This window comes from Lasioglossum baleicum, chromosome 3, assembly GCF_051020765.1.
Source record: "Lasioglossum baleicum chromosome 3, iyLasBale1, whole genome shotgun sequence".
NCBI classification, from domain to species: Eukaryota; Metazoa; Arthropoda; class Insecta; order Hymenoptera; family Halictidae; genus Lasioglossum; species Lasioglossum baleicum.
In genome coordinates, this window is record NC_134931.1 from 6,059,086 (window position 1) to 6,080,637 (window position 21,552).

A 21,552-nucleotide genomic window follows, 5' to 3' on the forward strand; every position below is an offset into this window, starting at 1 on the left:
AACAAAGAGCATGAACGACCGATCTCCCGCCACGTCGGCTGAGCCGGGAATCGATAACGACACGAAGAAGGTTTCAAATTTCATACCCCTCTACGAGCACCTTCTGGTACTCCTTGGCGAGTTCTTGGTCGATTCCCATCAGGTCATGAGCGTAACGACCCGCGCACGCGCATCCGCCACGCGCCTGTATCCCAAACACGTCGTTCAAAACGGCGCATACGAAGTTGTGATGAAGGAACGTGCCACGCGGGTGCCGCACCATGAACGAAAAGATGGGCAGCCTCTTGACATTCTGCGAACCGCTGCCGAGCAGAATCAGTTCCGGGATCGTGCGCACGTGGGCCAACACTTGCCTAAATGGGACGGAGAAGCGAGCACGGTTTAAAATGCGGAGCCACGCTCTATTGCCATCTCTCCTTCTTCTTCTTCTTCTTCCATTTTAACTAACTACTACGCGATCCAATTGGTTTTTACATTCCGACGGAGAGCATATTGGCCCGGTTGAATAATTGAATGCTAAAGCAGCCCCTATCAGCATAATTCCGTCTGAATTTCAGAAAAAGTATTTCCACTGTTTTTAAGAATTATTTATGCTATGAATCATACCTATTGAATTATTGGTTTTTACCCATTTTTCTTACATGCCACTTCAACGATCGTACTGATACCTCTACTGCAATATTTAAACTGTGAATCTTGAAATATTAATGACACATGTAGCATGGATTTGTAGCATGCAAAAAGATTGCTTTACTCTTTACTATAGCTTCCGCGCGAGTAACACTTTTATCAGCGAAATCAATGTTCCGTTTATTCGAGTTTTTATAAAATAATACATGAGAATGAGAATTTATATGTAATGGTCCATTATCATTAGACGTATTATACTATCGACCATTTGAATGTACGAAACAGACACGTATCTCTCCTTTTGCGAGCAGACAATAATAAGAAAGATAATGTCAAATGTTTCTCTAATCGATCGAGGTGGAACGTATCAACGACGCACGATAGATATATGTATAATAATAGCGAACGGCAAGCCTTTATCTTTGATCTTTTGCTGGAAATTTTTCAGCAGGTTAATTATAATCACAAACATATCAGTCCACGTGCTCAAAGGAAGCTGACACACGCGGAGATAAGGCGAGAGAAGAGGAAAGAGGTGGTGATTGAACGCGCCGATGGCACTCGAGAGATTCTCCCTAGTCGGCCAATATACTCGACGTCGTGTTTAATTATACAATGCTATTTTAAGGATAATCCTACCTAGAGATCTTATCTTGCCGGGCAACGATAGCTCGCGGTGTAACGTTCTCCTTCAATTGAACCGCGAGCCCGCATCTGATGGTCTCGACGACACCGGCTGTGCCGCTCTCCTCCCTTAGCTCCGGATCGCGATGATAGTGATGGGAGTCCCTCATGTCTTCCGTGCCAATTTTATCTTTGAGCAGGGACCGTTTGGTCACGAGCACGCCGGGGGACTGCACACCGCCGATGAACTTGTGCCCGGCGAAAATGATCGCATCCTTGTGAACGGCTGTCTCTCCGACGCCCGGTAAATGCGGATTCATGTCGATCTGAACGTATGGCGCTGGAAAAGGTAACACAAGCATTTTGATCATGAACAAACGCTCGGACGTCGATAAATCATTCACGAGATGTTGTCGCGCGAACGACAGCAAGTATAATATATTTGTCTGCCCGACACTAAATAACAAGACGATAATGCGCGTATTTTTGTCGCTAATCGAGGCACAAACACTGCGACGATCTTGATACCGTCCATTGTTTGCTGACCTCTACCTTAACGGGGTATTTTAACAATAATTTGTACTTTGAGGTGGTGCAATGGCCCTATATGTATAGGACATATTTTAACCCGGCGTTGGTTAGGTGGGAAAATATAAGATTAGGTATTGCTTAAGAGGCTTGTAAAAACGCAGATCCACGAAATTAAATTTTTATTATTCAAAAATGCTTATCAACTGTCACGCGTTGTTACAATGTTACGATCCATCTAAAAACTCTGGGGTCTGTGAGACCCCACCTAACTAACGCCGGGTTAAGTTTGTTTGTGTGCGGATTCTATGGATTTATGACAAAAATGAGCACGTACGATTTAAAGCAGAATGATATGAAGAATACAATTCTTATTCGACTCCTGTGTCCTGCAATCAATGCGAACATTTTTATTTTACATAAAGATTTACTGATTGTGAGATAGCTCTGTTCATTCATTAGAAATTTAGGTTCATTCTTGGAAGTCTACTGTACTCTATAAAAAAATATAACTCTTATCGTTTTTGTTTCTATGTGAAAAAAATGTATGTAAGGTGGAGTGGGGTTTTTGCAAAGTTGGACTTTCAACTGATGTATTTTCAGTCTGGTATGTAAAAACTTAACGTTCTTGGTATCAAACTCTTGCCACAGTTATTACTGATGAATTAATATTATGTATTTTACTACAAATACCCATAATAAACATGTGTGCAAAATGCTAGTGAAAAACGTTCGATAGTTCCCCTGAGAAAATGCGTAAAAATTAGTAAACATGTGGCCTTAATATCGTGTCGATGATTACCTGCAGCCGTGTAATCCCAGATGCTAAGTGCTCCATATTGGTGCAGCAGAAGGGTCGTCGCGACGTCATCTGCCAAAACACCGGTTATGCAACTGGCAGCGCTGAAGCACCCGATCATTTGCGTAACACCCTCTGCTCGCACTTTGATCAGTCTCCGCTCGAGATCATTCAGGTCTAAGAAACCCTCGCGAGTCTCAGACACTCGTATTACCTGCGATCATCGTTGGAATATTATTATTAGCTTGTACATACACTGGCGAGTAATAGTGGTTCGAATAATCTATGCACCAGTAGTACATGTTGCAGAAAAAAATATTGCAAGCGATATTTCCCAATTCGGTTTTGGGTTACATAAAATTTGTTTTGAGTTATAGAGAAAAAACGAAAGAAACTTCACAATACTCCAGTGGAGGATTTTGATGGGTTAATCTTTCACTCAGTGGACCAAAAATTTTCAACTTTTCTGAGTGTAAGACTATACAATTCGACGAAACAATGAAGAAACTTTAAATTCTAGTGCGAGGAATCTAAGACCTGAGCCAGACCTAACGAATCCGCTCACTACATATCATAACCGCTCCTATGGCTGGCAACCAATATGGCAGCGTTCTAACCTCTCAAACGAGTGGATTCCACACACTGAAACTTGCGTTCCGCGCACTAGAATTTAAAGTTTTATCATTTTTTTCGTCGAATTGTGTAATATTACATTCAGAAAAGTTGAAAATTTTTGGTCCCCTGAGTGAAAGTTTAACCCATTGAAATCCTCCACTGTACCAGGTTCAGCCTTAACAGTTTTCCTAATAAAGAGAAAAATTAAGGACGCGTGCTATAAGTAAGGTCGAGACAGGATTTAATCGTGCATGTGCGTCACGCGTACGCAATCATGAACGTGTTCCTTGACAATAAAATCCAGCAAACGAAACGTTTTTAATGGAATCGTATTTCAAGTTTTTACACGTCGAAACGAGAGTACCATCCCGCAATCAAGTAACACTGAAAACCCATTTAAAATCCGTTAAAGCGCCGTTTAACGTGCACGCGGAACGCATAAATTTAAGTGGAACCGTAGGAAACACGCGTGTCAACTCCATAAAGATTTTGCGGCGAATGAATGCCTACAAAGGAAGCGGGTACAACGGTGACGGTCCAGGAGAGACGAGTGGCACGCTCCCGCAGTGAACTACCAAAGCGTCGAGAAAACTTTGCGGAAAAAATAACTCCGGCACGCAAAGGAAGTGTCGGAAAAACACAGTGTTCCTCTGCTTCTCCATAAAACGCGATGCACGCGTTTCAAAAGCGTTTCATGCGTTCCCCGTGGTTCGCGCAGCTTCGAAAGCAACGAAATAAAAGCAGAAACTGTATCGGAAATAAGCGGCGCTCCGGGACTTAAAAGTACTCTCGATGACCTTTCGATGTGTTCTGCAATGTTTGAATACGGTTGGTTGCGGCTAGGGTTGCCATCCGTCCGGTTTTCCCCGGATTTGTCCTACCTTTTAGTGCGTCCGGGGACGTCCGGGAAGATTTTCTTTAACAGTCCGAGTTTTTTGATGTTACTCGCTCACACATTTGTCCATTATGACTAGTGGAATGACTCATTCCACGCGAAATCGGACACTTTCTGGAGTACTACAATTTCGGATTTTGTTCAAATTTGAATATGTTGTAGTCTTTAGTTACCTATGAACGTATCTCAAAGGATTTTTCGATACCCTAAAATTGTTGATTTTGCACCCATTTTTCATTAAATTATAAGACTAGAACTAACAAACCGATGAGCATGAATTTTTAGGAGTTTCTAGTAAAAACATAAGTGAAAACATTACTAAAAATGTTGTCATTTGAAAAAAATGTTTTTCTCACCATTTATTTTGCAACTATTTTAGACAAATGCAATGTTTTCATAGCAGGGAACTTTTTAAATATTTGAAAAATGAGGATATAACTCCAAGTGTCCCTTTTACGGACCTATTTTTAAAAAAACGGACATTTTAAATATGACGAAATTAAAATTATTTGAACGCCTTCACACAATGAACTGGATCAAGAAATTTGGCGATATTTTACTATAACTCTTGAACCATAAGAGATATCGGGAATGATATTTGCACAATAAAGTGTCCGGGTTTCAGGCGGAAAAGTCCTGGTGTTTTTATGCCGTTCGTCCTGGGTTCACGATTTTATAGATGGCAATCCTAGTTGCGAGTCGAAGTGTCCCCGGGGTTTTAGTATCGAGAATACTCTTGACTCACCGGTGAAAAATCCGCGGGCGTAAAATATTTGCATGCTTCGCGCGTATATATCTTTTTTTCTCTTACCCTGACACCATGCTCCCGCCAAGGCCGCAGATTCGCGTGATGCTCGAACGGTCCGACGAACACCACCGAGGATTTCGTGAGATCAAGGTGTCGTAGAAGCGCGCGAAGGGCAGCCGCTGTGCCTTGACCCGTGAACAGAACTGCATCCTGCTCGCCAGCCCCCACCGCGTGTCTCACAATGTCTCTGGCTTCGTGTCTGCAACATTCGTCGGTCAGGATATATCGATTCGTCCTTCCGCTGACATTAAAGATCGTATAAAAACTCGGCAGCTGGCGGATCCGAGCCGAGGGCGTACCAGAGATTCCCGAGCGTTGTCTCGGCTACTTTGAGGCCGACGCGCGCCGCGCCGCGCCGCCTCGCACGAGGCCGATGCTGCCAACGCGGGAAAGGACCTCGCGATAACACCCGTCTCGAAAGTGTCATCGACAGTGACGAAAATACCGATCGTGAATAGGGTTGTCATATTTTACGAAAGAATTCGAGATACGAACAATTTCTCTGTGAGGTATATTATAACTTTTTAAATATTGGATCATACGACTTAGATTTTTTTTTGAGAAGTTAGAACAATTAGTTTACTGCATGGTGTGTGAAAAATAAATTTTGGAGAAATTGAAAATATCAAAAGTTGATTTGTACAACTTTTTTATGTGACCTTATATTGAAATTTTACAAAATATTTTTTGTAGATCTGTGTCATTTATATAAATTCTGAAAATATATACATACATATACAGTCGGTCACAAAAATATTGCGACACGAATATTGGGATAAAATTGCAATAGATCGGAATTTGTAGAAAAAATACTAAAAGTTGCGTTTCACAACTTTTTTATGTGGGCCTATATTGAAAATTTTAAAAATACATTAAGTAAATCTGTGTCAATTAAACATATTCTGAAAATTTCGTAAAAATCGGTCGACGTTGCAATGCGCTACAAACGTTTAAAGATAGTGAAAATTGCAATTTTTCACGATTGTCGGCCATTAAATTGTCATTTAATTACTCGATTTTTGGTAATTCAATTAACTGAAACATCTGCATTAGGGACAATAGAAAGGCAAACAATATTTGCTTGAAATCGCGTCTAACTCAACTGGCCTACTTTCGTCCGCTTGGGGTGAAGAACACCCTATAAAACTAATTTTATAAGGGTAGTTATATCATCTAGTTATTCTTAAAACTGGTCTAATTACAATGACTAACATAATATGAATGTACAAATATGAACATCCTAACAGTAATTATACTGACAAGGTCTTCTTGACACTGTGAGGGTTAAACCAGTCTTTCAATTGCCCTACTACCTAAAATCGACCATTTCCACCTGATTTTGCGGTCTCGCGATTAATGGCGGCTATTATGGAGATAAATTGCGAATAAAACAAATGAAAGAAATTCGAAAAGTCGCATGATACCGAGCCATCATCGTTATTGCCGTAGCGGACGCGGCAGTCGGTGTTCGGGGCTCGAGTCCACTGGATATTGATCTGGGACGTCAGCGCCACCCCCACACGTTCCGCTGCATAAAATTTAGGGATAACGGAGCTGTTCCGACGACGTTCCGCTCGGATTGAAAACGATGCCAGCTGATCGGCAACCAACCTACAGGAATTCGGGCCGGAGTGACGCGGAGCCTGGAGCGTAATTCCCAATCCGAGCGAAATAGTAGAGAGGCAACGGTCGAGTGGCGCAGAAAATGAGTCGCGTTTATCGCAGAAATCGTACGTCAACCGGAATCGTGCATGCATGCTAATTTCGCGGGGGCAATGGAAATCGATAATTAGAAATTCATAATGCTCGACGTCGCCCTCGTGTTTTCCAGCTTGTCGTAATATGTACGGACGTTCAGATAAAGCTATTTGGACATTTGTAAAATGCTACAATACAGTAATGGTTACCATTTACTATGCTGATAATTCGGTTCTCAATAAGAATTTGTATGAACTAATTAACTCATTGCTGTACAATTTTCGTGTAGTTGTAATGAATAATTTTTCATTCTTTCTAATATAATTTTTTAGAAGGAAGAAGGATTTATACTTTATTGTACTGTCTGTACTTTTGAAGACCTTGGTGCAAACATTGGGTGAGTCTATTTTTTAGTGGTGCTTGAATTATGCAGTTCTCAAAATCTGGACCTATTCGGTTTTTAATTAAAAATTTATCTAAAAGTTAGCTGTAACAATACATTTGTATATCGCCGTGTAAAAACAAATGAGATACATGTCTATCTTACATGCACATGTTCCATATGCATATTCCCGTGTGAAAGGATTTGAACAGCTCGGACTGAGCCACAAGATAAGGAAATCTGTAAATTAACATTAAAAAATTTGAATGTAACCTCTGCTAAATGGTAACGTCCGCTCTTCCCTTTTGAAATATTGTTTATAAACTCTAATCGATTTTTTAATTTCCTGACTCACTCGTTAACAGTACACTGCATCGTCAACTCGGAAATTAATACTCTAATATAGCAAGTAACCATAAAACTGCATTAAATAGGCAGGAAGTTTGCCGTCCCTGCAACTGACTCGAAAGTTTGCTTATTGTCAGTCAACTTTTTCGCAATTATGAACTGACTAACAAGCCATAACTTCCGCAAATATTTGTTCAACTCGGAGAAGCGAGAATGAATGCCGCCATATTATGCTGTGGAACCTCCTTCGTGATGATCTCTTACAAAATTAATAAATCCACTAGAGCGTACGACTAATCATAAACGTTTAAGACGTCGTACTTTCCCAACGCGTTAAGTATAGCGACTGAATGAATGATTCACGTGGTCGTTTATGGTGTATAAGCGTGCTGAAACTTTCGATCAATAGCGTGCACGGACAGACAGGAAGACGATCACCGGACGGGAGAAGACGGATCGCGGGTTCGTTTAATTCTGCAATTAATAGAGTAACAGGAATTGGTTCTGGGAACCGCTTGATCAGCGGACGCGGATGTATCGTTAGCTACGTCCGATGCAGTAATGCGTACACACGTCGCGTCGCTCTCACGACCTCGATCGTTATCAAGATCATGCAATAGTCCAGCATCGAGAAGAAGAAACTCTTTGAACGTAGTTTTTCCATAATTTACAACGTTGTCCGATTAAATCCAGAAATACTGTACCAGATACAGTGAATCAAAATAATATTGGCACACTTTTTAACGCTAAACCTGTCACAGTCAAATGACCGGTTTCATGTTTTAAAATAGTGGCATTTCCTTCAAGCATTTCCGTCCAAGCATTTATTATATTGAAAATTATGAACAAGCTCAATTTTTAGGGTTGCCATTTTTATAAAGCAACATTTACCAGATACTGTTAATGCTTGGTAGGTTTAGTGTTAAAGGATTATATATACATATACGACTTGGACTATTTAGAAGTTAGAACAACTAGTTTACTGCATGACGTGCAAAAAATATTTTGAAAAAATTACAGTTGGTTGGAATCACAGAGAAAATACTGAAAGTTATTGTTTACAACTTTTTTACACGTATTCTGAAAATTTCATCAAAATGGATGAACGTTGCAATGAGCTAGAAACGTTTAAAGATGGTGAAAATTGCAGTCCAATATTAAAAAGTTATGGTCCTTTAAAAAGTGTGGCAATATTATCGTGATCGACTGTACTTGAAATGTGTGATAAATCGTTTCCTGATTGGAAAAAAGTATTCTTCGCAGACAAACTAAAAAGTTTCGCTTCTTTTATTAAACTTGCCGATTGACGTAATCGGAGAGCTACGTCGAGCTCTACTCATAGAATCTTTGCAGCGTTATACGTGACCTTGAAGATCAACTATCATCGGTCGAAACAGTAGGGTGTGAAGATTCGCGAATCTAACGACGACTAAACAATGAGATAGTTACATAACGAATGAAAGACGCGAAATTATCGCGATGGCAAATATTAGGTGCAGAAATAATTCTGTTTTCATGTTATATTCAGTACACTGAATCAAAAAGTATACTGTGTACGTATACAAACTGTCTACATGCTTTCAAATATTAACAGACGTTTCAAGTCTAATAAGTAGACAGTGGATCTTTATGCAAAATAACATTTTTTTTTTTAGCAGAATTGCAACAAACTGAAGTGAAACAGAAATTTATTTCCTTTCTTAATCAGTCGAAAATTATACAAGTGTATTTTTAAATTCTTCTGTTTTTATTATTCTGAGTAACACCTACTCATTCTTCTCATAAATGCGTAAAATCAATGGCAAAAATAATTTCGCTTGTTGAAACGCAACTTCCTTTACAATCCACGATTCGATGCAACGGTTTCCCGAGCAATTACATTTCTCGGGTACTCGCAGAAAGAAGGAACAGGAAGTAAAGTGACTAAAGCTGAATAATATTTTCCGAGAGAGCGTAACGCAGCGGCCTGGCCACAAATAAAACTCAAATATACGTTTCCTTTATCTTTCACTTTATCATATATCCCGTTTCCTTGATGCATTATCTAACAGAGGCGAAGGATCCGAGACAGTTCTCGCATGCTATCTCTCAGCATCTCTCCGCATGGTTTTGCTGTCTGCTTACCTGAACAGAGAAGATTGCAGGCTGCAGATCGACGTGGTCGCATGGGTGTCGCCTAAGCATGGCAACACCTCCTTTGTGATGTACTCCTCCAGAAATTGCAGCGATCTTCCGGAAGCGGTGTAGTCGCAGTAGACCACTGTAACAAAACGAAACTAGCATGAGACATAAAAGTCATAAGATCGATCATCACATGTGATAATGTGAGACATGAGACATGAAAGACGGACTTCACAACTCGCTAAGTTCACTCGTACGTAAAATCGATTGACCCTTCTGACAACGTCCCGTCTGTTTCTTTCTTTTTTCGCTTATGTATACTGATATTGTGGTGTGACTTTTGATAATGGCAGTTTCTTTTCTGTTTATTATATCGATTCTCGCATCCGATATCGAAATATCGGCCTAGCGAACACAGTCTGCATCCCGACGGAACTGTGCGTCATTATTTACCAGTTCCCTTTCGTGAAAGGCCACTGTCCCGGTGAATCCCGATCTCTTTGGAAATGTATGTACAGGGTGTATGTTCATAACTGTATTCAATGAACAATTCAAGTCTGGTCATTAAACTAAGGATTTTTTTGCAAAATAAAAATTGTTTGCATCTATTGATCACTATTCCGATGAAAATATTTCATAAATGTAATCTTAAAATTATTAGTTCGCATAAAGATCTCCTGTATTTTCGTTAAACCATAATCCTTAATATTATAAAAATGATTCCTTACTCAAGAATCCATTCACAATCAATAAAAATACCAACTGCGAGAGAAACTCTCGTAGAGAGTCACTTCCTCGTGCAATTATTCCTTCAAACGCAATGATAAGTGAAATTGCGGTATCGTAGTGAAAAAAAGTTCAGGGAAGTCTAAACGTTTTTTAGTATCCCCACTCAAACAGGTTTCCTTTGCATTAGATCGTGTTGACCAAATGGTATCAAGGTCACCGGTAATATCTACAAAACAGGAAGTCTCGTTGGCACTGTTCGTCGCGGGAAAATAGTTCCGCAGTTGGAAAACAAGGACAGTTTTGCGTGTACTTTTTTCTCATTGTTCACGCGTCATGAATGAAGCTTGAGCTCGCGGAGGACGCAGAGGTACACTCTGTATATACGTCGTGGATCCGGCGAGGAAACTGCGGCCCTCTCTTCCGCAGCTATTTTCAGCCCCGCCCAGCCTCAGTTCACCAGAAAATGGAAAATGTTTATTCAGAAACGGTGTACACATTCCTGCGTCTCTCTTTATTCCTGAAAAAGCGGTTCCTCTAAATGTGCGTATACATTGGCGGTCGTTGCTTTCGAACATTCTGCAGTCTCTAAAATTATTTTCAAGCTTACAAACATCATAGAATATAAATGTGAACTGTTTTGTTAAATTATACCTGACGATCTCTTTATTCAGTAGTATTTTTTGTATGTAACGACATGGATCGTGTCGATTTGAAATTGTTGTACAATACAATTCCGTAGACCAAGCCGGCTAATGTAAGAATGTACATCAACATATATTCATTAAAATTGCAAACGTTTATGCAAAAGAAAAATTGTCAGCATTAATTGTAAAATACAGACGCTATATGTATAGACATGTTACAGAGCTGAAAGTAATACATGGTTTTAGATTCTCTTGATGTTCTGACTGGTTTACATTTGATCTAATCGTATTTGTCATAAATTCATAAAATCCTGAGTCACCATTATTTATTTCTACATTGTACAGAACTGGCATAAAAACTGTGAACTCACAGATACATAAGCAGATAGGTCGATAGATGCTTGGATTAAGTAGAATCGGTGAACTATATTCAGAATTCAGACACATCAACTCAATCAATATCGGTATGCATATTTAGCTCTGGTAACACTGTATACGTATGAAGTTCGAACAACTTTAAGAGTACCAGGAAATGAAAAAGATTTTGCAGAATAGCTTTAAATAGAAATTTCTTTGAAATCCCAATTTCGCAGGGTATTGAATGAACCATAGAAAAGTGTACAAAGGCGGTAGTTTTCAGATTAAATAATTCCGTCCGTTTCTTGATAACAACTGCTGAAATATCGAAGTTTTTATTCGAAAGAAATAGAAATTTCTTCTGGTGAACTCGCAAATGAACCTTCAGGTTTTCTTTCACAACATTTCACGCGGAGTCATTCCTTTCTCGGTTGTTCACGGTTTCCAAACACATCTCCAGAGTTGCGGAGCACCATTCATCTCGAGAAGGAAGGGTGCGACAAACTTTTGAGCGTCGGTGTACGCACGTTTGTCACGCTGACGGAGCGCTCGACGCGCAAAAGGACTCGCAGAGGGAAAGAATTCTCTTTGAAAGCGTACCGAGGTGGGAAAGAGCCGAAACGGTTAGTGTCGAATGCGCCTGTCGTGGAGTTCTCGGCTCGAGTAGGTAGAAACCGCGGCGATTATTCGGTTTCATTGACAGCGGTGTCGATGGCAAATCTAACGGGTTGAAAGTGCAAAAATGATAACACGAACGAACTGTGAGAATACGGACAGCTCGGAATTGTTCGTTCCGCGAGGACAGATCGAATCGTATTATTACCGGGGAAAGCCAAGGTAGGCGAAGGAGAATGACTTGCAGGTGCTTCTTACGAAACAGTTTAATCTATCAACTAGTCCTCGCCACGGGCGAAATTATGTCCGCGACTTTCGAGGCGCGTGTTAGGCGTGCCAGGGGATGAAGTGCGTCAACTTTGTTTAGATAGAAGCGAAATTAAACAACCGTTTCATAATTTCCGATTAAAGATATATAAATACTTTCCTGGTTTAAAAAAGTCGGCCTATACTGGACAAATATAGAGTATCTCGTTCGCCAAACAGGTCTCAAGTTCACTCAAAAAAATCAATGAAATCGCCACCGCGCCATTCGACGTAATTTATATTATGATCGCTTAATTTACATAAGAGGCCCGCGCTATAACTAGAGGCCAGCGTATAAATATTATGACTCGGTTACGGGTCGCGCATTCGGAAGAGTGGACAAGCGGCTGCTACAGAAACGTAGTCCACGTGTCTAGAATCTAGAATGTGAAAGTTCCAGGAACTGGCGCTTGGACAGCTCGATGCAAAGTAATATGCAACTTCAGCGACGAGCGTGAATCGATGGAAGAACGTACATAGTTGAAATAGGACACGAAGAGCCGTTCGAATAAGGCCTGTAAAATGTTTTAACGATCAGGAAATTCCCATCGATGCCGCAAAAAATGAACGCGATATTCCCAGCGTCTATTGTTAGACGTCACAGACGGAACTCTTTAATGGCTCCCCGAGTTCCATCAGCACAAAGTGGCAATTTAATCGCTCGGCGGATCGCTGGTGGCGTAAGACTGTTCGCGATCGACATCAATGCGTTACCGCCGCCAGTCACTGTCTTTAACATCTTAGCAAGTTCCAAGAAGAAATGCCGGACAACCGGGCTAGCCTCGTCGGCGGCCGCGAAACTACTTGGAAATAGTTTGAATGCGTTACGTCGTCCAGCACTCTGAATGTCAACATCAGCACGCGTTTATGCTCGCCGCGGCGCGCAATCACTGAGAGGCCTCGTCCATGTCGTGGAATTATGGTAGGCCTACTTCCAGCGACGTCGGCTCATTTATTTTTAATAATTGATTTCGTTCCCCAAAACTGCCCGCCGGCGATAGATCAACGCGAACGACTCGTAACCTCGATGCGGACGCGAATCTTTGCATACGTCCGCGAAGTCGCTTTCTCTAGCTTGCAGGCATGAACCTAGCCTTTGCATTCCACGAGAAGGTTCACGAGGAGAGAAGGAGCCAGCCGGAGAAGACCGGATAAGAATGTTGGTTAATCCTAGTCCATCGAGTGCAGGGTCATTTTGATCTAACTGTAGCCGTCATCGCACTCCGCGCGATAACTTGTGGAGCGATCCCTGGAAACGCGACCTATACGCGAATTATTATTATTTGTAGACTGCGGATTCTTATGCATCGTGAAAATTGTCCGAATGAATTGCAAGAAGTATACAGGGTGTTCGCAGTACATTGGTCCAGCGTTTTTCTTGTAAACAGTATTTTTTAAAAACGAAAGTAGAAGAACTTACAGTATATACATATTACTGGTAACAACCATAACGTGTTTAAATCTTTTATATTTACATAATTTTTCGAGAAACGAAGGTGACACCTTGACAGGGAGTAAAGAAATGTCGAATGTCGCATATCGTGCTATCATGTGATACATACTAGAAATTTATTTAAGAATTTTTAATTATTTTAATATTTTGAATATTAAACTTTTTCTTAATGGGAACTGTTCGCTTTGACTTTTTATTAGCATGAAACTTGAAACATGAAAGGAGGAAAGAATTCGATTCTGAGTAGGCTTTGTCAGAAGTGTAAATTATGCGAGTAGAAACAGTAAGCAATGGCCAGACAGGCTAGCCACATGATGTTCCATGTGACAAGAAATTAATACATTGTCGAAGATGATTTTCACAAAAAACCACTTTTATGTGACTGAGCAAACTTTATTTTGTATTTTCAATCGGATTTGTTTATTTAAAAAGTCAATATTTTCGTTATATTGGGTTAGGAGATTTATTTAACAACATATTGACTTACTTTTTGTCATTGTTGAGGTAACTTGTCATATTATTGACTAAACCTGCGAATGAATATTTTAAATTAAAATTCATGGCTCAAATTAAAAACGCTACGCACTTTCGTTTCAATCGAGTATCTTTACAATGATATTTTGTAATCCATTGACCACATCATGGAGAATATCATTCACCTCGTACATTCAGTCATTGCATAAGACTACTATAAGATTCCAAGTAATATTTCCGACAAAAGCTACTTCATGTCAAGAGATGCAAATAATTCAATAATTCAGTTCTTATTGCTTCGCTTCTTTAACGAGGTACAAAGGTTTCTTTCAGCTTCTTTCAATATACATAACATACATTTCTTCCTGACCTTCAACGAAGTATGTAAAAAGAGTATTACACGATATAAAGTCTGAAGTTCAGTTTCAGTGACTAATATTAACAACAAATCCACCGAGCACCATAAACAACTATCACGTGCCGCCTCACAAAAATGACAAGGTAAAATTTATTTATATTTTGCGTAGTCTTAATTATAATACGTGCTTGAATAAAAAGATTCACTCACTTTCCATGGAAAGATTTTTACAATAATTGTGAATTAAAACATAGCGAACCACTCGTTTGACTGTCGGTGGTAGGCGCGGAGCAGAGTTAATAAAGTAACTTTAATTATAAGCGGTGTTCGAACTGTTCTTCGAAGCAATCAATATAACGATGCAATCAGGTAATGAATAATTACAGAATAATTATAGGCGGTTCCCAAGTTAGTGGATCTCAAACAGTAATAATAAATTGTCCATCTTATTAGCGAACCTGTCGATAAGTATTACTTTCGCACGCTATTCGAGTACAGCAGTTAACGCTTCATTAAATTCGAGAAACAATCTGAATTCCCTTGAACACCGGGAGGTGACCTGAATACGGTATATGAATAAAGGTATACGTGCATCTCAATGAACAAGTGGAATACTAAGAAACAAGCAACTGCCTTATACGTCTTCAATGACACCAGAGCCGACTTTAAAACATTCTTTCACGCCGTAATTAACGGGCAATTCGAAATTCCTGAAATCACGTGCCTTATTCTGTCAGCGAACGCATTCGGTAATTAAGCATTGCCATAAGACACCATGTGCCACCGTCTGTAATCAAGCGAAGCACGTCAGTAAGTTTGCATCGTTCCTGTTACATGCACCGTCAAATAAATTAGCACGATCGGTGCGCTAACTTTCGTGGCATACCTAGCCGCCACACGAGAGCTGCGTGACGAAACAATGAACGAAGACGATGATGTGTGCATACGCTTGTGTGTGTGTGTGTCGGTCGTTCGTTTCTACGGCGGGTTCAAGGTACCAGGAACTGCAGGGGATTCGCTTCTGGGCGTAGTTTGACCTAAATCCCGAAGGCAACAACGACGATTGCCCGAACGACCGTTTGACCCCGAACAACTATTCGCGTCGGGCGCACCGTGTCGTCGGCTCCTCCGTAACTAGAGCACGTGCGTGTTTGCGCGAACGAAACGTGGCCTGTCGGCAGGAGAATACGGAAGAAAGGGAGCAAAAATGAGGAGAACGAAAAAGAAGAAGAAGAAGCGACCGAGACACAACCCCGGAGTAGAAAAGATCGCGTACGCGAAACGAGCGACGACGATACCGGCGCGCGGAGGAGCACGCTCCGTCTCGAATAAACGGTAAATTACTGGCACTCCGCTTTCCAATTAGCTTTCAATTACGCGTATACGAGTTGGTCGACGACTCCGGCACGCGTCCGGCCCGATGGTTAACTTGCTAAACAACCAAGTTCCTCTTCGAGCGCGAGTTTCATGACGGGCGGGTATCGCTTCGGGGAAAAGTTTGCCCCCGCGACGCGACACAACTCGACTCGATTAATTTAGTCCGCTATCCGGTCGAAAGAAGGAAAAACATCTGGCTGAACCCGAGATGCTCTACCATTCTTGGGTGGACTCGCGCGACGCTTTGTTTGCAGAAACGGTTTACGTAAATTACCGGGAAGCGTTGCGCAAGATAGATCGACCGGAGGAACAGATGAACCGCCGACTATTGGCCGGGGTCACCGACCGCCATTGCGTGCACTTTTTATCCGGGTCAGTTGTCTTTCATAGTTTCTGCTGCGATTTGTCGTACTTCGCGTGGACGACGAGTTGCACAGACCGATCGCATTGACTTTGGTGTTCTCGCGACGGCACAGCGATCATGCCAAAAATACAGCAGAAATATACAAGAACAGGAGATCGGTGTAAAAATTGGCTGCTGCAACGGAGTATCTACTACCTTTAGGAAAAATGATTTGATCAAACAAACCAAGTGTATATCGTTATTATTATTCATATTTTCAGTGTGTCAAGTCGCCAGATTTTTAGCATTTTAGTATACTGTCGTACGATACGGCCATGCGTTCCCTAAAATTGTACAACAGCACCGTAAACGTTTTGCAACTGTAGCTCAAACGGTCGCGGCAACTAATCGTGCAATTAGTCGTGCGATAAATCGTATCGTCCGATGGCCGTTTGAAAAGAGAACGAACGCAGACATAAATATTGTCGATCGCGTACTTTAGGTGGTAACTTTCCATTTTGAAGCACACTCGGGAAAGCGTTTCAATTTCATTTCGAGAAATTTATCGGGCGAGTCGGAAATAATTTTCGTCTCTGCATCATCTGATTCGTGTTTATCATCGTGCACTTTAGCATAAAAGGCAGTTGACACGATAGCAACGTGTTAACCGCGCTTGAGGTATTACGTGTGTAATGTATGTGCAGTAAATGGAAAGTGAGATAAGAAATGTCGCTATTTTTGAATCATCATTATTAGATACCGCAACATACTAGATATGTGGAACGCTCGATATATGTACAGCTTTCTCTGAAGACATAGGAAAACTACAACTTTGTTGTAATAAATTAAGAGCGGTTTAATCTGTACGACATCTCTCTCTCCACGAGAGAAGCATGTTCGTCAATTACTTAAGTACCGTATCGCGTTTCAAGCTTTATATCTAGTCTGCGGATCTTTATGCAAAATAAAAATTTTCTACAGCAACTACGAGAATCGGGGGCCAGGTAACAATTGTTTTCTATCTTTAATGACTTTAATAAGCTCGAAATAATACATCGATATTGTATATATAAGCAGCCTAATTATTACTCTCTGCATTACACAAACGTGCAGAATGTTTGTGCCTTTCGAATGTTTATGACTACATTTGTTCTATTTTTGTGATTGTTGGCAAGATAATTTACTTTTATGCGAGGAATGATAGAGATTTCACTTTCCAGACAGTTCCAGAAACGGTTGTTACACTCGATGCGGTGTTAACGACGCGAGTTGAAAGAAATGGCCTCATATATCGCTAATGATCCCGGCTGGAAAAATGTGTGAGTGATTGGAATCTAAATTCACAACTCGAGCGTACGATGGAATTATTCTAGAGAAAAGTCCTGCTTATCGTGGACTGGAAACCGCAAAGCTCTCACGTCAGAGATCTTATTTTTACGTCTGATGTCATGAATATTGTTTTTTCGAGATCGAGGAGAAAACAGAGAATTATAGACGAGAACGAATAGTAATACCCAAGCACACTTCAAGATCACCTAGCATGTTTTTCGAACAGAAATTACACCTTTTGTACTTATTTTTGTTAAAGTAAAAGGGAGCCTTTACTTATTACTTAGCACTTAATTAAAACAATGCGACCACCGAGAAAGCATCAGGAGTTTTAATAAAAAATCTTCACAGATTAAAACAGAACGTAACAGACAAACATATCGGCGATTCCAATTAAAACTTTGAAATACTCAACAAACATTCCAATTGGAATCTCCAATTTCTCCACGCCCGATCAGCTAATCTGCAACCTCTTCTTCAAACACACGCACACAAAAAGAGACTCCCTTCATCAAACATTTCCATACGTGTTGTAATACCAATTCCTGTGAGAACTCTGTCTACCTATCCAGCTAGAGTGTTGATCCACGCGATTCAATTTTTCCAATTGAGGCTGTTGATAGAAAAAAAGACATATAGTGTTTCGAAAATCGTGGTAGAACCAGTCAGGACTGTGTCATTCTACAGGATGGCCCAAAACTGTCGTCCAACTTTGAAAGGGGCGGTGCCTATGTTATTCATTTTCTTGGATTTATTTTTACATGTAGAAGCACCTAACCCAGACCATCTAGCTAGTTGTTCCACGGTTTATGACTTTGCATTGTGCCTATGTAGTCAATCTTTTGATATAGCGGGAAGTTGCAATGAACGAAGCCGACGGAGCTGACCGCGTTTTAAGTAACTGATAAATTGAGTCTGAGAAGTGTCGTTTCACAGCTGTCAATAAGCCAGACCGAGACAAATGCATATTTCTCTTTTAAGAAATATTTTTACATGTAGAATCCTGACTAGGGGTATGTATCACGATTTTGGAAATACCCTGCATTATGTCAGTGTCGTCCATGCTCTGATAGCAAAAAGTTGCAACGGGCGAAAGCGGCGTCGCGCGTCGCGGTCGCGTGAGAGAGCGTCGATCGATCGTTTGGGGCGCGACGCGTCGCGCGATGGCTTTCATCGTATTCGTGACGGAGAGCGGCGAGGAGCCGGGTGAAATGGAACGAAATTAACGCTCGCAATTATTGGCGGCAGCTGCCGGGAATACCATCTTCATCTCCGGTCTGATGCCGACCGCTCCGGGCTCGTTTCTGTGTGTCGGCCGACTTCGCTAACTGGATTAGCCGTAACCGTGCACCGCGACAATCGCGTTCCGCTCGCGCGAATCATTTCTGTCGCCATTCACTCGGCTTCTACGGTTACCGGCTAATCCGGGAAATTGTCCTCGAGGTCGCCCAAACCAACCGAAACATTTCCCGCCTATAATAGTGAACATGCGCCGCTTCGCTTTCGACCAGAGACCAGTGCGGCGCGGCGCTTTTTCATGACGACCAGTCACGTATCTCGCCTAATGTGTTTTAATGGTGAATGGACAAGCGCTTTTTTCCACAAAAATCCTCGCCTCGGTGTATACGAGCGTAGAGCGGTAACGAAGTCCAAGGGATTACCCGAGTAAAGTTTTTAGAGTAGAATTTTTTATCCGATGTATTCACCGCGAGGTGACGTCATTCGATGTTTTCGAACAATTCGGAGCGTGTGAATGTCGGCGATTCGCGTTACACCGCGTTAATATTATTTGCTTCGCACGGTTCATATGACGCGTAAATTGCTATCAAAAATTTATATGTATTTTGCAAGTAGACTGCGGATTTTATGGGAAATAATTCTTTCTTTTAATAATGTTAATAGACCGAAAACACGGTGTACCAATGACTTTTACTTATTCATTTCTGTCGTACATAAATGCATCAAATCCGCATTCTATATATTTTTCAAAATGTCTTGTTAACTGTCAATTTTTTGGCCATATAATCCTAGTACTTTTTTATGTAGAATATCAAGGAGTATCGTTATGTATAAAGAAATGTAGGTATCCATTTAAAGAAGAATGTAAATGACCTTCATATGACCGCTCCGCCTGCATCTTTTCGCTCTAACATTTTTTCCCAACTTCAACCAAAACAATGATATAGCTTATTAGAATTGCAAGAATCAACCTGTACATGTATATGTATGCCTGCATTAATAAATAGCTTGCATACTTTATTCCTAGTGAACCATCCGCGCGGTAGAGTGTTACGCAATACCTTTCTCAATGAAATTGGGAAGAGATTGAAAACGGATTAAGTAAATCTTCTTATAATGAGATCATAAATATAATATATTGCACCCCCGCAATAAAAAGAAAAACGACACAAGTCAAAAAATGGCAATTTTGAGGTTATGTCATTGAAAAATATGTACAAGTTTATAGTATCCTTTAACTTGATATTTCTCAAATGCTGCATTTTTGAGTTGTGTCACTTTTCTTGCGGGAGTGCGATATATACCAACTATTGATATTTAACTGTCCTGGATACTTCTAGAAGAAGAACTGCAATAAACAATTATATGGCGGTATAATCAAATTAAGTCGAATAATATTGATGTTTATGTACGAGAGGACACGTAAATACGGTTTCCGTGACCCGTACAGAATATGTTAAGGCTATGCACACGGCTCGAGTGTGGTAAACACACTCGAATAATCAAAACAATAATAATTGTAGATTGCAGCGCCTTTTGTTTACCCGCAGCCTTTGTCTTTTCAAGCACTAGCTATATCCATGAACCGTGTGCACCCAAGTGACTAACTTTTTTTAGGTTACTCCGCTGCAGAATATTTTTTCGGAACACTTATTTGCAAATTGTAAAAGTAGCTACACGATCGAAATTTGAAATTGCATTATCGTATTTATTATCGTTCTAGACATGTAAAATGAAAACAAATAAAAGGTAGCGAGAGTGTTTTGCGCGTTCGGGCAGGAAATATGTGGGCTAAAAAATGCGGTCTCAAAAATGTTTATTCAGCATTAATACTATAATGGAATAGCGTGCGCAGCCATTACTGCAATCCGATTAGTGCTGCGTTCGCGAAACGAGTCTTCGGTAGGCCTGTTGCATGGGTTACATCAAATTCGTTTTGTTTCCTCCCACGCAAAACACCGCAGACACTTATTTCGAGCGTTCTGTGGAACTTTAAGCGTTCCTACAAACAATACGTTTCTTCGGAAAAGCTTGCCCTGATTCGAAACGCTTGTTTCTCAATCGGAAGATCAGAACAATAATGGCAGAGCCGAGTATATGAGCAGGTCTGCCACACACACGGAGATTTTCTTTTGGCAGTTCTTGGTATCAAGTCGTTTATCATTGCACCCATATTTCATCGTCTTGCAAAGCTTCAAATGTCAACGACAGTCATGTTGGAATTCCCTTGTTCATATTTTAAGTCTATTCTTGTATAAAATTTAATTTCTCCGAAATTCTTTCATCTATCACATTTTTACTTTATTTTTATCACAGAGAATTTAAATCGTCAATATATTTGGCTTGGAGTTCGCATGACAATTAGTAGTGTAGGTGTCAGGTTAGATTAGTAGATAATGTATGATTACTAGACTGCGGATTTGATGCATTTATGGCAAAGATAGGTAGCTGTAATTTCAAACAAAAAAAAGGGTACACGAATCTAGGAGTATCAACAAATTTTTTACTTACTATTCGGTTCCTATGTCTTATAATTAATGCAAACAATTTTCATTTTGTATAAAGGTCCGCAGTCTAATGATTACACAAACTATTGAGAACTTTTATTTATTCAGTTAAGATAAATTATCGTATATACATATATCTCGTTATCTTACGATCTAACTGAACTCTAAGAATGACGTTTACCACTTAGATCAGAGCCTCCGGCAAGTCAAACGAATGAAGGTTGTAACGTTTGAAAAATCATCGAGCAAACAATGTTCATAGCGCGCGGAGAATTTGTAATCGAGGCAACGAATCAAAATTGTTATCGGCGCGAGGAGAATTCCAGTGCACCGAAGGTGTGCGAGTGTCGATTCGATTTTATCCGCTATCGAG

The 21,552-nt window shown here is 40.5% G+C and overlaps 1 protein-coding gene across 1 annotated transcript in view; it reads right to left on the minus strand.

Moving 5' to 3' along the window:
* LOC143207361 (uncharacterized) overlaps positions 1-21,552 on the minus strand; it is an 89,226-nt gene that overhangs the window by 7,099 nt on the left and 60,575 nt on the right. The window contains exons 2-6 of the mRNA XM_076420752.1: positions 9,452-9,587; positions 4,903-5,098; positions 2,585-2,795; positions 1,270-1,594; positions 87-353 (exon numbers count right to left, since the gene is read on the minus strand). Of these exons, the coding sequence (XP_076276867.1) occupies positions 87-353; positions 1,270-1,594; positions 2,585-2,795; positions 4,903-5,098; positions 9,452-9,587 (1,135 nt within the window). The remainder of the gene's footprint in view (positions 1-86; positions 354-1,269; positions 1,595-2,584; positions 2,796-4,902; positions 5,099-9,451; positions 9,588-21,552) is intronic.